The sequence below is a fragment of the Spinacia oleracea genome, chromosome 6 (assembly GCF_020520425.1).
Source record: "Spinacia oleracea cultivar Varoflay chromosome 6, BTI_SOV_V1, whole genome shotgun sequence".
Classification (NCBI taxonomy): domain Eukaryota; kingdom Viridiplantae; phylum Streptophyta; class Magnoliopsida; order Caryophyllales; family Amaranthaceae; genus Spinacia; species Spinacia oleracea.
In genome coordinates this window covers 140,662,143-140,681,500 of record NC_079492.1, presented here as the reverse complement: position 1 = coordinate 140,681,500, position 19,358 = coordinate 140,662,143, and the positions used below count along the sequence as shown (strand labels likewise).

At 35.3% G+C, this 19,358-nt stretch overlaps 1 protein-coding gene across 1 annotated transcript; it reads right to left on the bottom strand.

The window, feature by feature from the left end:
* Nucleotides 1-121: 121 nt before the first annotated feature.
* Nucleotides 122-11,468, bottom strand: LOC110788316 (chaperone protein dnaJ 13). Its single transcript, XM_021992942.2, has 13 exons — nucleotides 11,171-11,468; nucleotides 10,087-10,370; nucleotides 9,759-9,956; nucleotides 9,502-9,616; nucleotides 8,715-8,801; nucleotides 8,463-8,551; nucleotides 8,188-8,272; nucleotides 5,574-5,627; nucleotides 5,126-5,206; nucleotides 2,647-2,724; nucleotides 1,748-1,984; nucleotides 529-636; nucleotides 122-445 (listed from the first exon to the last, which is right to left on the bottom strand). Exons 1-13 carry the CDS (start codon nucleotides 11,312-11,314, stop codon nucleotides 389-391), a joined length of 1,617 nt encoding a protein of 538 aa, XP_021848634.1. The 5' UTR covers nucleotides 11,315-11,468; the 3' UTR covers nucleotides 122-388.
* Nucleotides 11,469-19,358: the final 7,890 nt, after the last annotated feature.

The window sequence follows — 19,358 nt, the reverse complement described above, 5'->3', positions numbered from 1 at the left end:
AGTATAATTTTCTCTTCCCTACTGTGTATGCATACAAACAGTAACCACCATTCACCACCCCTAAAATAAACAACACTGGAAACTGGAAAGTGATACAAATTTGCACTTGAGAAGTCTAGAATTGCTACAATCATTCTAATCAGTTTATTATTCCGAGAAATAATTAAATACAAACGAAATCATCCCAGCCAGCTTACGCCTTTGAATCTGTAGAAGAACTAACAAAAAATGATATACAGTGTTTTTATTGCATTAGCCATCAAGTAAAAATAATTACAATACAATGGTAACTGTCAAATGTTAAATTGTATAAGCCTCAAATTTGATGTAGGTGCCTCGCATGTAAATAAGGGGGGTGAAAATTGGCCTCGTCCCTTATGGAATAGTTCTACATCTTATGAGCTTCCTGAGGTAACCGCAACTCCTCGTAGTCTTCAACAACCACCTATTTGTAATCATGTGAATAAAATTAAAATTCAACAAAAGACTCCATAAAGATGACGAGTATATATGGAGAAAATGAATTACCTGGCAGTTTTCACCGTTGTAAGCGTACTTGACCAGAAGTTTCTTAGGTTCTCCAGGACATGGATCACAAAATCCCATAATGCCTGATTTCTTCACACCCTCATGAAGCTGTGTCAGAAAGAGTAATTAAATAAGTAGAAAGCATTAACTGATAAACATAAGTTCCTTTTAAAAAAAAAAACTCATGCTAAATATCCAGCGTTCTTTCATTTCAGAGTTTCAGATATCTGCTTCACATAATCACATTGCCTTGATCTTATTCCTAAATTATTTTTAGGGGCGGTGTAGTTTGATAAAAGCGATTAAATACCCTAATATTCCCTAGATCCTCGTGGAGTAAGGGAACAGACTGTATTACTGAAAATCTTAAAAAAATCAATACCCAATTTTCATTCTGAACTTTTTTATCACCTTAAACTATCTAGCAACAATATAAAATCTGCGACAGCATTCAGAAAGGTACTGGCTTTCCCGGTTGTATATCACACTGGGTGACCTCGTAAATGCAAAGAAAAGTATGAACACAGTAACCGCTTCTCGTGAAATGTGGAAGATTAGGTCTAAGCACCACTTAACTGCTATTAAGGTAAACCACGTAACTTGCATCCATCCTACCATATGAGAGAAGTACAATTCCAACTGTTCATAACATTATTATAAAGTCTAACCGGGTGAGGGACTTGAGCTGTTGAGCTGCCAGATTTGACCCATTCACAATCCCAATGGCGACAATGACAAGCTGCTAGTGAATGAAAATTCAGGTTCACACCTTTACTTGTAGGTTCAGAAGTATCATCCATATAGTCACAGAGACCCCTCTAATGCTTTCAGTCCCTCACTGTGTATCGTGAATCTTGTAGCACAATCATGAAAACCAAATGATAATTTATGTAGTCTGCAACTTTAGAACCAATATGCATGTAATAGTGTTTAGGAAGGCAAGGAAAGACATGTAGTGTTTGAGGTATATGTTGACCTTTATAAAGAACGCTGTGCAAGGCAGCTTTCAGCTGATAAGCCTCAATTCTAATACACCCGGAGATCCTGCTTGGTGACTAACCGAAACATTCTAATACCACAATGACACATAGAAGCCTTCGAAGCAATATTTTGTGTAAAGGAAGGATAGTTGGACAGCTTGGACTAGCTGAGGAATGTCGGAATTCAAATTGAAATAAAAGATATATCATGCTTTTATGAAAACAAATAGAGATCATACCTTAAGTTCCCCCAAATCGCTAACTAAGAAATTTAGAGGTATAGTAACATCAATAATTTGTGAAGCTAATTCGTCTGATTCTTCCAAATCATCCTGCTTCTTCAGAGCTTTCGCACTTCCATACACTGCTTTTTTGATGATCAATCCTCCAACTTCGCTTTGTTTATTCCTCTTTCTAGTGGCTACATTTTCTAAGAGCTGTTGAGCCTTTGCTGCTGCTGCTCTAGCCTCTTGAACCTGGAACAAAGAGACGGGAATAAAGTAAATGCCAATCTCATAGATGGCAGAAATTTCAAGTCCAAACTCCCAACACATAATCATTTTCCTCTTGACAACAAAAAGAAATTTGGAAAAGGAAAAGTGGTGGCAGAAAAGAAGAATCTGTATAGACAGATACAAGGTTAAAATCCCCCAGCATGTTATATGATGCCTGCAAATATCAATCACTCAATTTCTTTTTAGGATCTGGGGGGGGGGGGGGGGGAGTCGGGAGACCGTGAAGGCATATGTTTTCATGGATGAAAAACAATAGGGTCGGTGGTTACAGAAAATGTTACTAAAAAGGTAATTTCAGTTCCTACAAACTTTTTACACCACTACAACAATTTTAAGAAAAAATGTAGATCTCCTAATTCACCACCAATCTTATTAGGGAACCATTTCTGAAAACATCCAGAACTAAGATTGATATTCTGAAAATATCCAGACTTATCTATAGTTGTCCAAAATTTCTCAACAATGTTCAATTACATTTTAGTAAACCATCAGAGTTGCACTTTGCAGCCCCAGCTGCGTCCCTCTGACCTATTATCATTTCATGTCACTGTACCCTCTATAGTAACCAATAATTGTATGCATGTAGAAGAACATAGTGCAAGCAGCATATGATTGTGTTATACCTGGCCAGAGGTTTTTTCCATAACTTCAAGTGCCTTGTGCTTCTCCCGTCTAAGGTAATAAGGTTTGGCAACAAATTTCTGCAAACAGAGTATAAATAATCAGCACATGTTTAGTGTAGATAATCTGTTTTCCCTGCAAGGCAGGTGTAAAAGTATGGTTGGCCATCTGCCAAATGAATCAACTGTTTTTCCCCTCTTAAGGGTAGAGCCACAAAGAGTGGTGATGCAGATGAGATTTAACCTCAAGCCATTGATAACGCTTCCAAGATTTACCAACTACGATAGTTGGCATTCGATGAATCAACTGTTTCTGCTGATTAATATGACAGCTGATGTAACAAGTTTCCACCACAAGAAAAGAAATTAGGATCATAAGTCCACATCAATTCTCGAGTATGGCCAACATTAACCTGAGACATCTACCTCTATCTCTCTCTAGTCTTTATTATTCCCGATTGGCTCAGGGTAGATCACTTTAAATCTGAGCCTCCCTTCTTGTGATGTGTAGACTGATTAAAGAAAACTTAGGACTAACACAAGAACAACCTAGCTCGAGTGGCTAAGATTTCAGAACCATAAGAGCAAAACGGTCCTAATTTGATGCTTTTAAGTATCTCGCATATTAGTGGATTGTTAACTTGCAAGGTACATCACCAAACAAAGATTATCTAACCACTTCTTGTGAATGAAAGGAATCATAACAGTAAGATTGAGTTCTGAATTATAAATGCTGAAATGTGAGCCTACAGTGGCTTAATGTAGCCATGGCTAAACACAAAATAAAAATCCTACTATACATAATTCCACAAATAATTGGAAAACAAAAACCCACTAAAACAAATCTTATCACACATAAAAACTTCAAAACTAGTGAGGATTAGGACAAAAAAGGTCCAAGAGTTCATCTAACAAATCAACTAAAATTAGTTTGGGTTTGTGGAGCCGAAGAAACGCAGGCCACTCATGTAAGGGACACTACACATCCGTGCAAGAGATACAATCATACAACCTCTTGACTAGGTTGCACCAAAACGGACACGGACACGGACACGATACGGGTACGGGAAAACGCCATCTTAAAAATGACGGACATGGGGACACGGAAAATAATAATATTAAAATAATATAATATATCAAAAATAAAGATAAAGTTACAATCATTAATAAAATAATATGCAAAAAGTAATTAAATCTATTAACAACATTCAATTAAGAAAAATAAAAACTATTCTACACAAAATGACACGATAATTAATATATTCAAACTATATATAAGAAGTACTTAAAATGACACGAGGGTTTGTGTTTTTTAGTATTTGAGAATTAGTTTTTGGCTATTTGGGCTTACAAGTAGTATTAAACCTTCGAAAGAATTGTGAAAATAAAAGTAAAAATCTAAAATATTAACGAATATTGTAATATGTGTCCAAGACGTGTCATAGACGTGTTCAAGGTGTATCTGGTCAGTGTCCCCTTTTCCTAATATTTCAAAATAAACCGGACACATATTTTGGTGTGTCCGTGTCCAATACGTGTCGACACGGGACACGTCAGCCCAATGGCGTGTTCTTGATGGAGCAACCTGAATATTGCTTCGCACACACCTCCACCAAGTCCGCACATCACGCGACTACCAAGTCCTGCCCAGATACGCGCACTCGCACGCCAGCCCCCCATCCGTGCAAAGTCTCGCTCACAAGCAACACTGCTCAGCTGCCTATCCAAAGGCAGCCAATATGCACCAGCCCAAGTGATACTTGTCGCACATATCTCCCCTTGCGCATTCACCAACACGTCAAATGATCACAAGAGCTCTACCAACAGCTGTATCCTCCTCCCCCCCCCCCCCCCCCCCATCCTCTCACTTAGCATAAGTGTGCACACAAGGTTGGTTCTCTGTGAATGGATCAACGTGTAAAAACCATATATGGCACAAATAACTACTGCAACAAAAATAGCCAGCACTATATTTACATTTTAGCTGTTTGCTGAAATTAATGAGATAAACTAAGAAGCAGATGGTACTTTTCAGAGGCCAGACTTTGCCCAATATGCAGTGAACACTAAACAGTAGACAAAGCTTCGGGTACTTTTATCATACCTCTTCAACAATCCCCTACCTGCATGGATTGTTGTTTGCTTTTTTTTTTCCACAATGATAAATAAACTACCTCCATTTGGTTTTCAAAATTAAGAAATTTTGAACAGGTGCGTGGATGTAAGGTAAAGTATGATTAAAGTATAAAAGGTGGAAGAGTGCAAGAAAAGGTGACTGAAGTCAGTGTAAATATTGTAAGTAAGATGGTAGAGGGGGTATGACAAAATGGAATAGTATAACAAAACAAAACAAAACAAAAAAAACATAAACTGAAAGTGAAAGTGAGTATAACAAAAAGTACATAAAATCAAAAGTTACTGTAGTTACTAAAATATGGACATGTCTAACAAAATTAACCCAAAAAAAGAATGTCTAACTAACCTTTACTACGAAATAAAGGGATGTTGGAATAGCAAATGCCCCTACCGCAAAAACAGGGTTTATATACCCTGAAAGCAAAACCTGCAAGCAAAAAATTACCACATGACTTTAATAAATGTAGAAATTGGAGGAAAAGAAAAGGGAGGAAAAAACTGTCATTGGTGACAATGATGTCTGCCAGCCAAAAAAATAAAATTAAGAAACTTGCCTAATCCAGATATCCAACTGTGAAAATTCGAACCTTCTACTAGTCTCTCAACATATATACAGAAGTAATGCGAGAAAATTAATGACTAATTTGCCTAACCCTTCTAATCAGGTGCACAAAAGCTTAAACAAGTGGAATATGTAAAACTTTCTGCATAGGAACATGTGTGATGCAACAAACAGATAACATCCATGCAAACTGGAAAGCTACAAAGTTGATGAAGTTGAGAATCGCACTAACAGGAACTATTAACTTCTGACCACCGCGATGCAATTCAAACTTCCAAAAGATACCCTGCGAAGAAGAAGAAAAAAGAGTGCTATGAATTAGCATAGCTTAGACATCACATAAGCAGATTATAGGAAATAAGATGATGATTTTGATTGAATTACAGCAAAATGTACAGATATTCAAGCATTCACGAGGCTTTTCTCTCCCAATGAACTCTTAAAAGCTCATCACAATACTCATCAATATTCAACATAACTCCCTCACTCAAATAAGCTCTCTATATAGTACTTCTTCCCTAACTAACCCCCTAACTTATTCCCCAAACTTATAAAGCTATCTCATGAAATGCCCCTACACCAGTTCGTAGCAAAGATATCAGCATAGTGGCTATTGAAGATCCAATCTGACAACAGATAATTGATAAATGCATGAGATTCTAGAAATGAAACCAAGCAGCAAGTCAGAGATAGTTCAACAGATAGTGGAGCAGTGATTCTTGCACATAACCATTTTCCTCCAAAAAATCTGGCCTTTACCTAGTGGTTAAGACGGGGAACCTGGCCCCTTTGTACTTTGAAATCTTATGTTGGTTTTTCCTGTTGTACACATACAGTTAAGAGACAGAATTTTGGGTCTCCCATGAAACCAAAAGGGGAAAGGAGGCCAAAGCAACAGTTTTCCAGGTATAGATTTTGGTATCAAACCCAAGGGTGATTTGGAAACCCATACCTAATTCACATTTTTGTTTATAATATCAAAACTAAAAACCATTCTTCCCTTCTATTCAACCCGGTCAACCACTTCTAACCATTCTCCCCTCTCCTCCAACTTGACCAAAGCCTCTCTCTTCCTCTATCACTTCTTTTTTTTCCTTAGTCATTTTCTCTCTCCCTCCTCCCTCAGAGATGGTTAGTGCTCGTGGTATGTTCTTCTCTCTCACCCTTTTCTTGGTATGGATGTAGTTAGGGGCAGTAAGGGCGGTAAGGGAGAGGGTAGTAAGGGGTGGCGAAGGAGAAGAGAGTATGGGGTGGCAAGGGAGAGGAAAGTAAGGGACAGAAGACTGTTGGTGGTGGAGGGGAGGGGAGGGGAGGGGACAGGGGTTTGGATGTGTTCTTTCCTCTTCTCCTTCTCTTGATATGGTCTTCAATGATTGTGCTCATGGTGGAGTATGGGACAATAAAGGAGGGGGCAGTAAGGGACTAATGGGCAGCAATTTTGCATGGTGGAGTATGGGAGGGGAGTATGGTCTTCAATGATTGTGCTCATGGTGGAGTATGGGACAATAAAGGAGGGGGCAGTAAGGGACTAATGGGCAGCAATTTTGCAAGGTGGAGTAAGGGACTAATGGTCCTCTTGGGTGGTTTTGGTGGTGGTGCTTGAAGGCGGTGTTGAGGGGTGGAGGTCTTCAAAGTGGTATGGAACGGGAGCTGAGTGGTCTTCTGAGGTGGTAAACAAGTCAACCAAAATCAGGCAAGAAAAAAAAATCAGAAAATCACTTCTATCAGCATCCTCAGTTGTACACTTGTATATGATACAACGGTGGGGCTTGATACTGTACTGCAATGACTGTCAAAGCCTACTGTGTATCAAGATATGAAGGCATATGGTGTGCTGGCAAAGAAAAATTAACAGCAACTTGGTGCGATTGTTGGTGGGTCAGAATTGACTATCACAATGTCTAGTTTGAGCTTCATGTAATTGAGGTCCTAATGAAGACCAGTGACTGCAGATGTGGATGTGATCCTGATCTGTTGTTACTGGAAGCTATCATTTGTCTAAGTTCCCTTTCTACATCGTTATCAGTGTCTCATCTAAGAGGGTGGATATTGCGGTTGTTGGTTTTATGGAAAGAGCTGTTCCTAGCTTAGGGCAAGAGTGTATCTTTGATGACAACATTCCCTGAGGTAATTTGGCTACGTTAAATTTTAAAGACGAAACTAATAATCTTCTCAGCCCCCTTCCCACTTAAAAAATTACACCTAAAAAAAGCAGCAAACAGTATAATACAGAACCAAGTATCTCTTGGATCCATGATTCATCAGATTTACTAAAATACTTAACTTCCCCATGATAGCCCCTACAGATTTATCTAATTTAATAGAGGCCTGTTTTGACAATTAGTTGTTGGCTTATTCGGTCAGCTAACAGCCTTGGCTCTTTGTATTGATTCAGTGAGTTGTTTGAATCAACCATGAATTGGCTACTACATGCTGATAAAATCAGCTATTAGCAATTCTTAAATAGCTGTTAATATGTTAAATGATCGGCTTTTTTACTTTTGACTATAAAAGTTGGCCAGTAGCCCAGTAAGCTGATCCAATCAACATTTTCATTTTCACTTAAAAAGTAAATAAATACGGCTATTTTTCACATTGTAGCTAAAAGACAAAACTTCATCAAAATCGAGCCGAAAGCCATTTGTTAAACACGGAAATAACTAAATAAAAGGAAATTTGTCATCTATTTAAACTAAACCCTAGTTTAGAACTCTGTGTCAATCAAGTAAGTTATTATTGTCAAGAGAAACCACAGCTTAATAAAAAGTAGAACTAAACCACAGCCAATAAAAAAAAGTCTCATAAAGCTACGACAAGCGTAAGTGCATATATTAGACCACAGTTACCTGAATTCCTATAGAATATAACATCCGCACAGTGCTGAAGTTAGATATTCTACGCCCCCCACCAATTTCGAGCTCAAGGGCATTACTGCAGAGAAGATAATTCAAGTCAAAAGGAAGTCAAACACAGTACACAAAATGCACAGGTAAACATTTGCATATATCTGAAAGAATTAGATTCTGACAGAGAGTTCATCAAAAAAAGGTGATGTAAACGTGTAACAAACTACACATCAACGACTCAAAAGAGTGGATTTATGGAAATTTCGTCGACAAACCTTCCTACTCTGCCTGTTATACGCCCGTGAGACTTTGATGAAAAGCGGTGAGTATAATGAGCTGATGCTCCAAAAGAGCTGGTGCCTAACTGCAGCAGTGGAAACAGAATATCATAAAGGAAGTAATCTATCCATGACCAATCTGTAAAAACAGAAGCTAAAATCATGGAAGCAAAATTCATTACTTCCAAGTTCCAAGAAAGATTGTTCTTATACCCTAAAACGTAGTTTTCTCAATCAAACTTTGGATACCTTTATCTCTCCAGCAACAGACATTTTCTCTTCTTTCTTCTGCCATCCAACAGCAATAGATGATTCTGTACCCAGAAGAAGTTGTATCTGAATTGACATTCAAGAAAGGTCACCCATTATATTAGCAGCTGCAAAAAGAGTCTTGGATAAACAACTGGATTTATTACTTTTCAGCAGACTTACAATGTACGATAAAGATCCTTTTTAGGCCGTATTCTCTTCAGATAAGTAATATTTAGTAAAAATCAGCAGTTTTCACCAAGTAACAGTTTGATCAGCAAAGAATAGTTTAAAATTCTTAATTGCCAAATATCAGTAACTTCATCTAATCAAAAAAAAAACTAGTGAACAAAATAATAATCTAGTTTAATAAGCGAAAATCAGTTTTAATCAATAATGATAGTTGAAGTTTGGTGAAATTCAGGTGAAGAGAGCAGGGCCTTAGAGTCAATCTCTAGTGCCATCCATTTAATCAGAGATGTAGACAACAAGAAATGAAAGGTGTCGAGATTGCAGAAGACTAATGATGACTAGAAGCATATGAATCCATAACAGTGTTACCTAATCCTCTAATCAGCCCACGAACCGCGAACCGAAAAAGCGAATTACAACATCAAAATGGTACAATTTTGGTCTAATTTAGCAAATTAGGTAGCGAATTAAGAACCCGTACCCAATCTCATACTAGCGAACAAGGTAACACTGATCCATAACAAAGGCAAACATATATCTCCGTCGCAACTTTTCCTTCTATCTTTTAACATGCTATTGAGAAAAAAAGACATACATTTCCATTAGAAGTCTCAGACAGTTGGCGAGTCCATAAATTAGAAAGATTGATTGACCCATCTTTAAGTGACATTGCAAGTCCAGCAGTGGCAGAAGAGTGAGGTGACAATTGGCTGCGGTAAAACACAACCAGTTTAATTATGGGATAACTGAAAACTTGACAATCAAGATGAGAACGTACCACACTCATAAAAATAGAAAAATCAGAATGATAAAATAAAAATACAAAAAAAGAAAGGAATACAAGTCAAATACCGTGTTGTTTGTATACCAATAATTGACTGCAGACCAGCAGATGCCATATACTCAATGGAGGCAACTGGAGATATCTGATGTTTAAGTACAGCAGAAGCAGCTCCACGACCTGAGTTGCCTGTAACTGCTAAGTTCCCGCCTATGGCAACTGCAATGCGTTCGGACATTTGAGACTGTACCTCACTGGCCATGGCCATTCTGCCATTTACATGTACAGGAACCAATATAAGATCAATTAATGGATTTCAACAGTGTTAAATAAGAGTTCTCCCACAACACATGTCATGATCACACAACGAGAAAATACTATATAAATAAAATAACATACCCCCTCATAATGCCATCACCATCCAAAAATTGTGGCAATGAGACATTGGCAACAATAGAACCAGTAGGTCGAACATGGGCCATTTTTTCTTGTCGCTTTATGCGACGTAACCTTTCAAGTTCTTCCTTAATTTCTTCAGCTTTATTTAGCTTCACTCCAAGTTCTAAACCAGATTTCAAACCTTCCATACCATATATATCATATATCTGTCTTTTATTCTCATCTGAGAGTATTTCATATGCCTCACATATCCGCTGAAAATTCTCCGTCGCAATTTCTTTCATCTGGCAACAAAAAATGTGAATAAAATATAAGCATTTGCACCTCAAAATGTGGGATCAACACCTTTCGCAAATTAGAAATTCCGACGTCATACTCCCTACATCCCTATATACTTAACATTTTGACTTGTTGCACTTTTCACAATCTCCACTTTGAACATCTATTTTAGCTAATGTATGAAAAAAAATGTTAGCAGGTAAGATATTGTTGGGTTTATCTCAAAGTAAAATTTAAGAAATCAACTTACTCACATTTTTACTTATAGATACTTAAAATATTGATTGTCAAAGTTCTGCATTGGCAAGTGTGTCACGTCAAAATGTGTAATGTAAATAGGAAAGAGGAAGTATGCAAAAAATGCAATCTTTAATACAGGGATTTACATAGTTAGGGAAGCATGTCATCTATGAAGTTTGAGAAATAGTTTTACAAATACTTAGATAACTCATTGATCTTCAACAAAAGTGCATCTTTATCCAAAAGGAATCATTCACAGGCAAATTAGGCTATGGTCGAAAAGTAGACAACCCCAATTAGAGCACTTATTACCAATTACTCTAGGTCCAAATCATCATTATTACTTAAATATGAATTGCAGAAAATTCAATTCAATCCAAAACTGATACTAATACCCGAAAGCATCGATCGAAATTCGAACTACTCCAACATAACAAGCAGCATATAGAATATATTCAACAATCAATGGAGTATAAATTCCTAAGATTCCTTTGATAAATTCATCAAAAACATCAAATTAATTCATATAAAAATAAAAAGGGGAAATCGGGAGAGATGTAAGTACATGAGAAGCTTGGTATTTATCAGGATGATAGACTTGAGCCCACTGGCGATAAGCTTTGCGGATTTCATCGGTGGAAGCATCTGGGGAGATGTTAAGCAAAGCATACAGCTCTCTATTCGGAGTACCTTCGTCCTTTTCCTCCATTGCTATTTAATTTCGATACTATTTTAACATTCAAATGCAGAAAATCAACCAAGAAATGAATGAATGAAGAAGAAGCAAGGGTTCTACGAGGGTTTTAATTCTCTCCCTAGTGTTGACCCTTCTCCAAGGGAAAAAAAAAAGGTGTTTGCTGGGGTTTAACGCTAGGGATTGAGCCGATAAGTTCGTGAACAAGCTCGGTCAAATAACATTCATTAATAAACAAATGAGTCTAAATATTGAAGCTCGTCTAAAATAATACTAGCTCAATTCGGCTCGTTTAGGGTCGTAATCACACTTCGTTCATGTTCATTTATAAGCTTGTCCAGTTATAAGCTCGTTTAAAGTTCGTTCAAGTTCGAAATTTAAGTGAGAACTAAGTTACAATTATTTTGTTAGACTTCGATATTTAGAATATTTTTATTTTATGAAATTATAAAATAGTATTATTACGTATACTATGCAAAAAACTTATTTGAATTGGTTTTTTAACTTTTAAAATAGTATTACGTTAATTAATATGTTCGTTTAAATTCAATCTTTCCGTTTATCAAAGCTCGTTTGTGAAAAGCTCGTTTATACTGATAAAGCTCGGTTTCGCTCGAGCTAGAATTTAAACGAGCTACTTGTGAGCTAAGTTCAAACAATGAAAAATTAAACGAGACCACATCGAACAGGGAGAATGAAAGCTCAGTCAAGCTCGGCTCGAGCTCACACTCGGAATTGAAATTTCTTATCAAGCCTAGCTCGAACTGCCAAATACTCGGCCTATTTATCACTTTTATCTAAACCCGATTTTTAACTCACCGGAGGTATAAAAAGAATTGAGGTCCTAACTCGAATCTCATAAATTTTGACTTAACTGATTGGACTTAGGCCATAATCTTAACTGAACTTAATTGAATTGAACTGAATATTAATACTCTGCAATGAATAATAATAAATACGAAGTAATAATAATAACAAATAGGAGTATTAATAAATAATTATTATAATTATAACTAATAAATAAATAATAAAAGTAAACTATAACAATAATACATTTAACAAAATTATGATAACTGTGATAGTTATAAATAAATAAAATAATAATTGAATAAAATAATAAATAAATAAATAATAATTGATCCCTCAAAAAATTTTATTTTGAATTTTATTAAATTGGATTGAATGCTACTGAACTTAAATGAACTGAACTTAAACTCACTTAACTTAGCTTAACTACTTTGTCAAAAAAAAAAACTTACCTTAACTGAATTTTCGTGAATTCAACCAAAAACAACAAGGCGTTAGTTGGGCCATGTCCTTCGATTTAGGTGGTGAAGCTTATTTGTATGTTCCAAATGCATCACATAATTTTTCACGAGTTTTCAAGATGTCAACTTGAAAATATTTGATTGGGCATTGTAGAATAAAGTTGTAATCCATTATATCCATCTTTATGGTTTGGTTGAGATATTTAGTATGAAACCTTATACTCCACCTCATCCCCTAGAATCTCATACTCACCTCAACCCATTGATACCGCCAAGATACAAACTCTAACTTACAAGAGAATATAAGAGATAGACAACAACTTAAAAAGATCGACAGCGCCTCACCATTTCTGTAACACTCTAATAATTCTCTATTTTTATAAAACTATTTTCTCACTTAAATAAAGGAATTACTAGGATGTTACCGCCATCGTGATACCGGTTAAGGCTAGTACCAAAATTACGCACCGGAAATGACTAACTTTCAAAATAATAATAAATAGTTAAAGCCCTCTACTACAAGTTGGAACCATATAGGCCCAAACCAAAATTCAATTAAAACAAAAAATCCATTAACTAAGTTGTAGTCTGGAATTTATTAAAAACATAGTTCAAAACTATGCAAGCAATATTAAACTCTCTCAACCATCCCATCTTGAATGTAAACTTGGCTTGCAAGTCACCTCTACGAGTGCTGCTTAGAAAATGCTACTCCCCAACAATGCAAGTGCAATTGATGGGTCATCATAGATCATTATGTCAAAAGCCATTACCAAAAGACGCGAAAGCACATAATCAGCAAAAGTTGAGTACTACAAGCTAAGCAAAGCTTATAACTAAATATGTTTCACTCGAAAATACAATAATGCAATCACATGCAAAAGTCATCTTATGAACATCAAATCATGAATACAAGACTCGACCCTTGACACGACTCTTGACTTTATAATTTAATTAGAATAATCATCGAACATGTTTCTTGAACTGAAGGTCCAACTGGACCAGTGTTGGGAGCCCCTCAGACATTAAAAATATAATGATAGTAACATGTGTCACCTCTGTGACGGAATTCCCTGCGCATAAAATAGTAATACAACATCTTGTATCACAGTTAGAAGCAACTAAACTCCGACCCGGTCATATGTACTCCCCCCCATTGTTCATAATGTACTCCCCCCATTGTTCATACTCAAGGTGCATACGTTCCAAAAGTTTTGAAACTTATTCGGTTCCACTTTACGTTTATTAATGTTTAATTCAAAGGATGACTCGAGACACAATCAAATAAAACAAATGATTAGCTTCCCTAAAGTTCATTTAGGACTTGTGATCAAAACAGGCCTCTCAATTACTTCCTACTTTGTTCCTTCTCAATATGATTCTACACGTTAATCCACAACATGTATAATAACATGAGGGTCGTGCACTATGTACGAATAAATCATATACCATTTCATCTTCTCACGTGGTTCTACATGTGTGTACCCTACGCACATGACCAAAAGTACATGTGGTTTGTGCAGCGAGCCACGAATAAACTTAGGCTCCTTGAATGCTAGACATTACGTACTTAGCATAAATAAACTTCTCATAACATGCTTGACCTTACGTACAAACCATAAATGAAATTCCTTGCATGCGCATAAACCATACATGCATAAATTATACTTAGACAACATGTTTGCTATTTAAATTCAACAAACATAAATCATACTTTACAACATGCTTGCTATTTAAATTCAACAAATATAAATCATACTAACATGCTTGCTTACATAATCAAACATGAATCCATAATCCAAGTAAACATGAATCACAACATCATAAATATAACATGTATTCACATTTATACGTACCTTGTGACTTGTGTACTTAAGTAGTGGGCCACTTTGTGATTCAATTCCAATTAATTAGAAACCTCTTCCTATCATAAAATAAATATTCTTAACTAATCACCAAGTTCATTAAATTTCCAGCAACATATTTAGATTTGAAATCGCTTTAATTATTTAGAAATTAATTATTTTCAACGTAAATAATAATTCTAATTAGTTACTTAAAACCCTAGCATGAAAATTAATTTATTTCATGCATAAAATCATTAAAAATCGATAACGTTCATAAATATTACGAAAATTAAAACTAATTGATTATCATAATTAAAATTAATATCTAATTATGCTAATCAATCAACCACATAGTTTTAATTAAAACCCTAATCATGGATATAATTAAAACCATTAAAACTCAAAAAAATCCATGCTTTAAGATTCAAAACAATCTGAAAATTATCACTCCTTTAAATACTTCCATCATCCAACATTAAATTATCAAATTCCATAATTTAATCATCCATAATCTCAATCCCAAAATCAATTATCAAAATAATCATCATAATAACCATAATTTAAAATAATAGTTAAACTAGAGGAGAGATTAGGAAGAAGAGAAAACACACCGATCAGCTACACTAAAGGAGCACGACAGTCAAAGGTGGTGTGGTACGTGGTGTTTGGCAGTCGAACGAACGGAGAGGAAGAAGAGCAGTGCGGCAGATGTTGCGTGCTTTTGTGCGGGCACAACGCGGGGACGCAAGGCGAGGTAGCGCAGGGGATAAGACGGGGTTGGCCATGTGCTTAAAGATGGTTGTGGGCCGCCCCAACCCGAGACCTGACCCGACTCGTCGGAAAAAATGTTCGGCCCGATATGAGCACGAGCACAAAGTCATGGGTTATGGGTCGGGCCTGTGCCGCATTTTTTTAGAACAAGCATAACAAGGCACAACACGACTCGATCCGGTACGACAAATCACGTTAAATTTATAAGAATTAGGCTTAGGCACGACGGTCCGACCCGGCTTGGTACGGCATGACAACTAGTGGGCTTGATCCCTTTTTTGAACTTTTCAGCCCGACACGATGCAGAGTGGGCATGTGTGGGCCTGGTCCGAATCCCAGCACACGACCATCTTTACTTGTGCTAGCCTGTTGCTAGTTGTCGGGCGCGACAAAAGAAGAGAAAGAGGAGAAGTGTGGGTGGCGTGATGGAGGAGAGAGAAAAGAAAAGGAGAGAAATAAGTAGGGCTTAATGAAATTGTGTAGGGATTTGTGAGAATTGAACTTGTATTTAAAGGTTTAGGAATCATTAATGGGCTAGGTTTAGGAAATTCCCTTTCGGGGTGCTATGAAAAGTAAACTGGGCTTGATTAATTGTTTGGACTTGAACTTCGAATTGAACTGGGCTAGAATATTTTAAAATTCGTTTTCTTTCCTAAAAACCCTATTAAAATTGCCCAACTTACATAAAAATTATTTTCTCTCCAATTAAACTAATTAATTATTTTAATTAATAAAATACATTTAAATAAATATTTAAATGCAACTTTAAATTATAAATTCTAAAAAAAAGCTTTATAAATATAATTAAATATATTTATTCACTTAAAAACACAGGTATTACAATTTCGAATCTGAATATTGTCACCAGTCATACCCTTTTTCTCTCCAACAACTCGAGTGACGCGTGGGTGATGCTCGTTATAGGTTTTCTTTTAGATTGATTGATTGCATCATTTTCGATGTGTTGGTTAGTTACTATTTGGGTTAATTGTTGTTGAATTGTAATCGATGGATTGTGGAGTAAAATGAGATACTTCGTACTCCCTCCGTCCCATTTTATTCTCTACGCTTAGTATCATGCACGCGATCGATTTGATAAATAATTAATTAATGTAGATAAAAATTCTCTCTTTTTGTTTAACTTAAACAATCAAATTACATTAATTAATAATATTTTCACTTTTATAAAAAAAAATGACATTGGAAAAATGAGAAAGAATTAATGTTCCAATGGGAAAGTGTGAGAGATTTAATGGATAAAATGACCCAATGAATTTGATTGGTTGAAATAATCATTTGACATGCTTTTGGGCTTTTATGCTACAATATAAAAGGAAAGATTTTAAGTGTAAAATTAAAATGGGAAACGTAAAGAATATATTGGGAAGTAGGGAATAGTATTTTTCATTTCCTCCCTTTTGTTTGGATAGGCACATGCCTCCAATTGAATTAGATAACGTGATTGCTATTTTTTTTCTTTTCCGCTATAACGCGGTTCATACATTCCATTTTATTTTAGTGGCGGGCCAGGAATGGTACGTAGGGGGGCAAGAAATAAAATGAAGATAAAATGGGGTGGGGGGGGGGGGGATGAAGCTAAAAAATAGGTATATAGTAGTGGGTAAGATTTGAACCCTTGCCTAAAGGATCAACACTTAGTGAAACAACAACAACCACCAAGCCAAGAAACATTTAGTGATATATGTACGTATTAATTATTACTTACTCCGTATCTCTCTATGACTTAAATCTTTTTTTAATGTTGGGGGGCGGCCGCCCCTGCTTGCCCCCCCTCCCTCCTCTACTGTTAACTAGTATTTTATGCACGCATCGCGTGTGAAATTTTGCAAATATTAGATTTGTATTTTTAGATTTGTATATTATTAGATTTGTATTTTTAGATTTTATGCACACATCATGTGCGGAATTTTGCAAAAAAAATAGATTTGTATTTTTATTTATATATATATTTTTTTAAAATTCTTTTATCTATAATGTAAAAATTAAATTTGTTGTGTTTGGAGGTTTGGTATTCCATTCCAAAAGTACATCAAATATCATGAATAGGATATAACATGATCCATTCCAAGATTAAACCGAATAATTTCATATTGATATGAGAATTTGAATCCATAACAAATGGTATGAGGTTTTACACCAGTTTGCGGGGTCTCGATCGTTTACATATATGGACCCACTTTTTAGTTTTTTAGTTTTTTTTTTTTTTTTTTTCTAGTTTACTAAATCAAACGGTCCCTTTTTTTAATTAATTTTGGTTTGACCATCAGAGTAAAGTCAGTTATTGACCATCTTAATTAAAAAATAATAAATTAACTGTTGGGGTTAGAAGCGCAAGCGGAAGCAAATAAAGAGATTGAGAAAAATTAGACAAAAGATGGACAAGATAAAGAAAAAAAGGTACACACAAATTAACGTGGGAAAAACCCTCAAAAGAGGTAAACAACCCACAAACGACGAACACTAATTAGACAAAAGGGTATGAGAGTACAACCCCCGAAGGGTACAAGATTATGGTATGACTCTCATGAGAGTACAACCCCGAAGGGTACAAGAATATGGTATGACCGTATGACTCTCGAAGTTATATTATGGAGTATGGTGATGTGTTGTGTATTTATTTGATATTTCAGGGGCGGATCTAGGAAATTATTTCCTTTTAGTTGCTTAAAGTTGAAAGCTAGGTAAATAATCAAAATATTATAACACCTTAATAAAATATGTAGATAATTGAAGAACTTTAATTTTAGGTTTTCATAACAATAAAATATACCTAGTCCAAATTACAAAAAAATTGACGCGATTTCAATTTAAAATGAAAACGACTTTTTCATATTTTGAAGGAGATACTTTATTAAAATAATTGACATTATAAATCTATATACGAAGTAATTAATTAGACCTCTAAAAAGTTCAAAGTAACATGCAACTATAAGTCTATAAAAGTGAAGTATTACATACATTATTAGAAGTATATCTTATGGAAATTCCGAAATTTTTTTGAAGAAAAAATAACACTACTATTTATTTTTTGGGTTTTTATAAAGCAAAATCATAAATCATTATGGAAACAAAAACAATAAAAAGTGAAGAAGAAGAAGAAACGACTTACTAAGGGAAAAATGAAGAATTTAGAGGATTAACTAATGACAAATAAAGTTAAAAGAAATTGTAAAAAATATACTTAACGAGGATTCGAACCTAGATTGTTTGGGTAATATGTAAATCAAGGAACCTCTAAGCCAAAGGTATTTCATTGTCATTATTGCAGGTTTATTACATATATTCTAACTATTTTAAGTGCAATTAATTACCTCTTCATTAATTTAGCAAATTTTTTTGACAAATAATGGGGGTCCCTTTGGACCCCTCCGGGGTCAAGTAGGTCTGTCCCTGTGATATTGTGTGTTAGTGATACAAGAGGAGCATAAGAGGTATTTATACTACAAGAGATAGCCTTGGCCTTGGAGCCCAAGTATTACAAACTTGGAGGCCAAGGGTCTTCAAGCCTTGGAGATCAAGTATTACTCACTTGGAGGCCAAAGGTCTTCAAGCCTTGGAAACCAAGTAAGTAAAATATTACTTGTAGTAATTAGATTTTGTGACATATACCCAACATTAACATGGTATTATTTAATTTTTGTTGAGTAAATTAACATGGTATCTTGTTTCTCTAAGCTCCAATAATCATTTGTGCCTTATACTTAAGTTCCGTTCTATTCAATTTATTTTGTCTGACACTTCAAATTTAAATAAAACACTTATAAGTTATATTCCATTTATGCCGATAATCCATTTCGTTGAATCTTTGTTTTATGTTTCAATTAAATGCATGAAAAAACTTGAAAATGGAAACAAGAAATTAGCGTCATGCATTTTTCTCTACAATCCCTCAAATATTACCAGACAATCATGACAACACCCTTTGCTTGTCGTTCCTATCTAAACAATCTTACCAAATGATTTTTATTTTATTTCTAAATTTAATTAATGATGTAAACGAATGTTTGTTTTAGTCTATGGTCAATATTATGACATGATTGAAATAATCTATACATCTAAATAATTATACATGAAGTACATTAAAGTGTCTCAAAAATATATATCATTTGATGCCATCTGTATAAGACCAGCTAAAACGGGCTACCTCAAGTT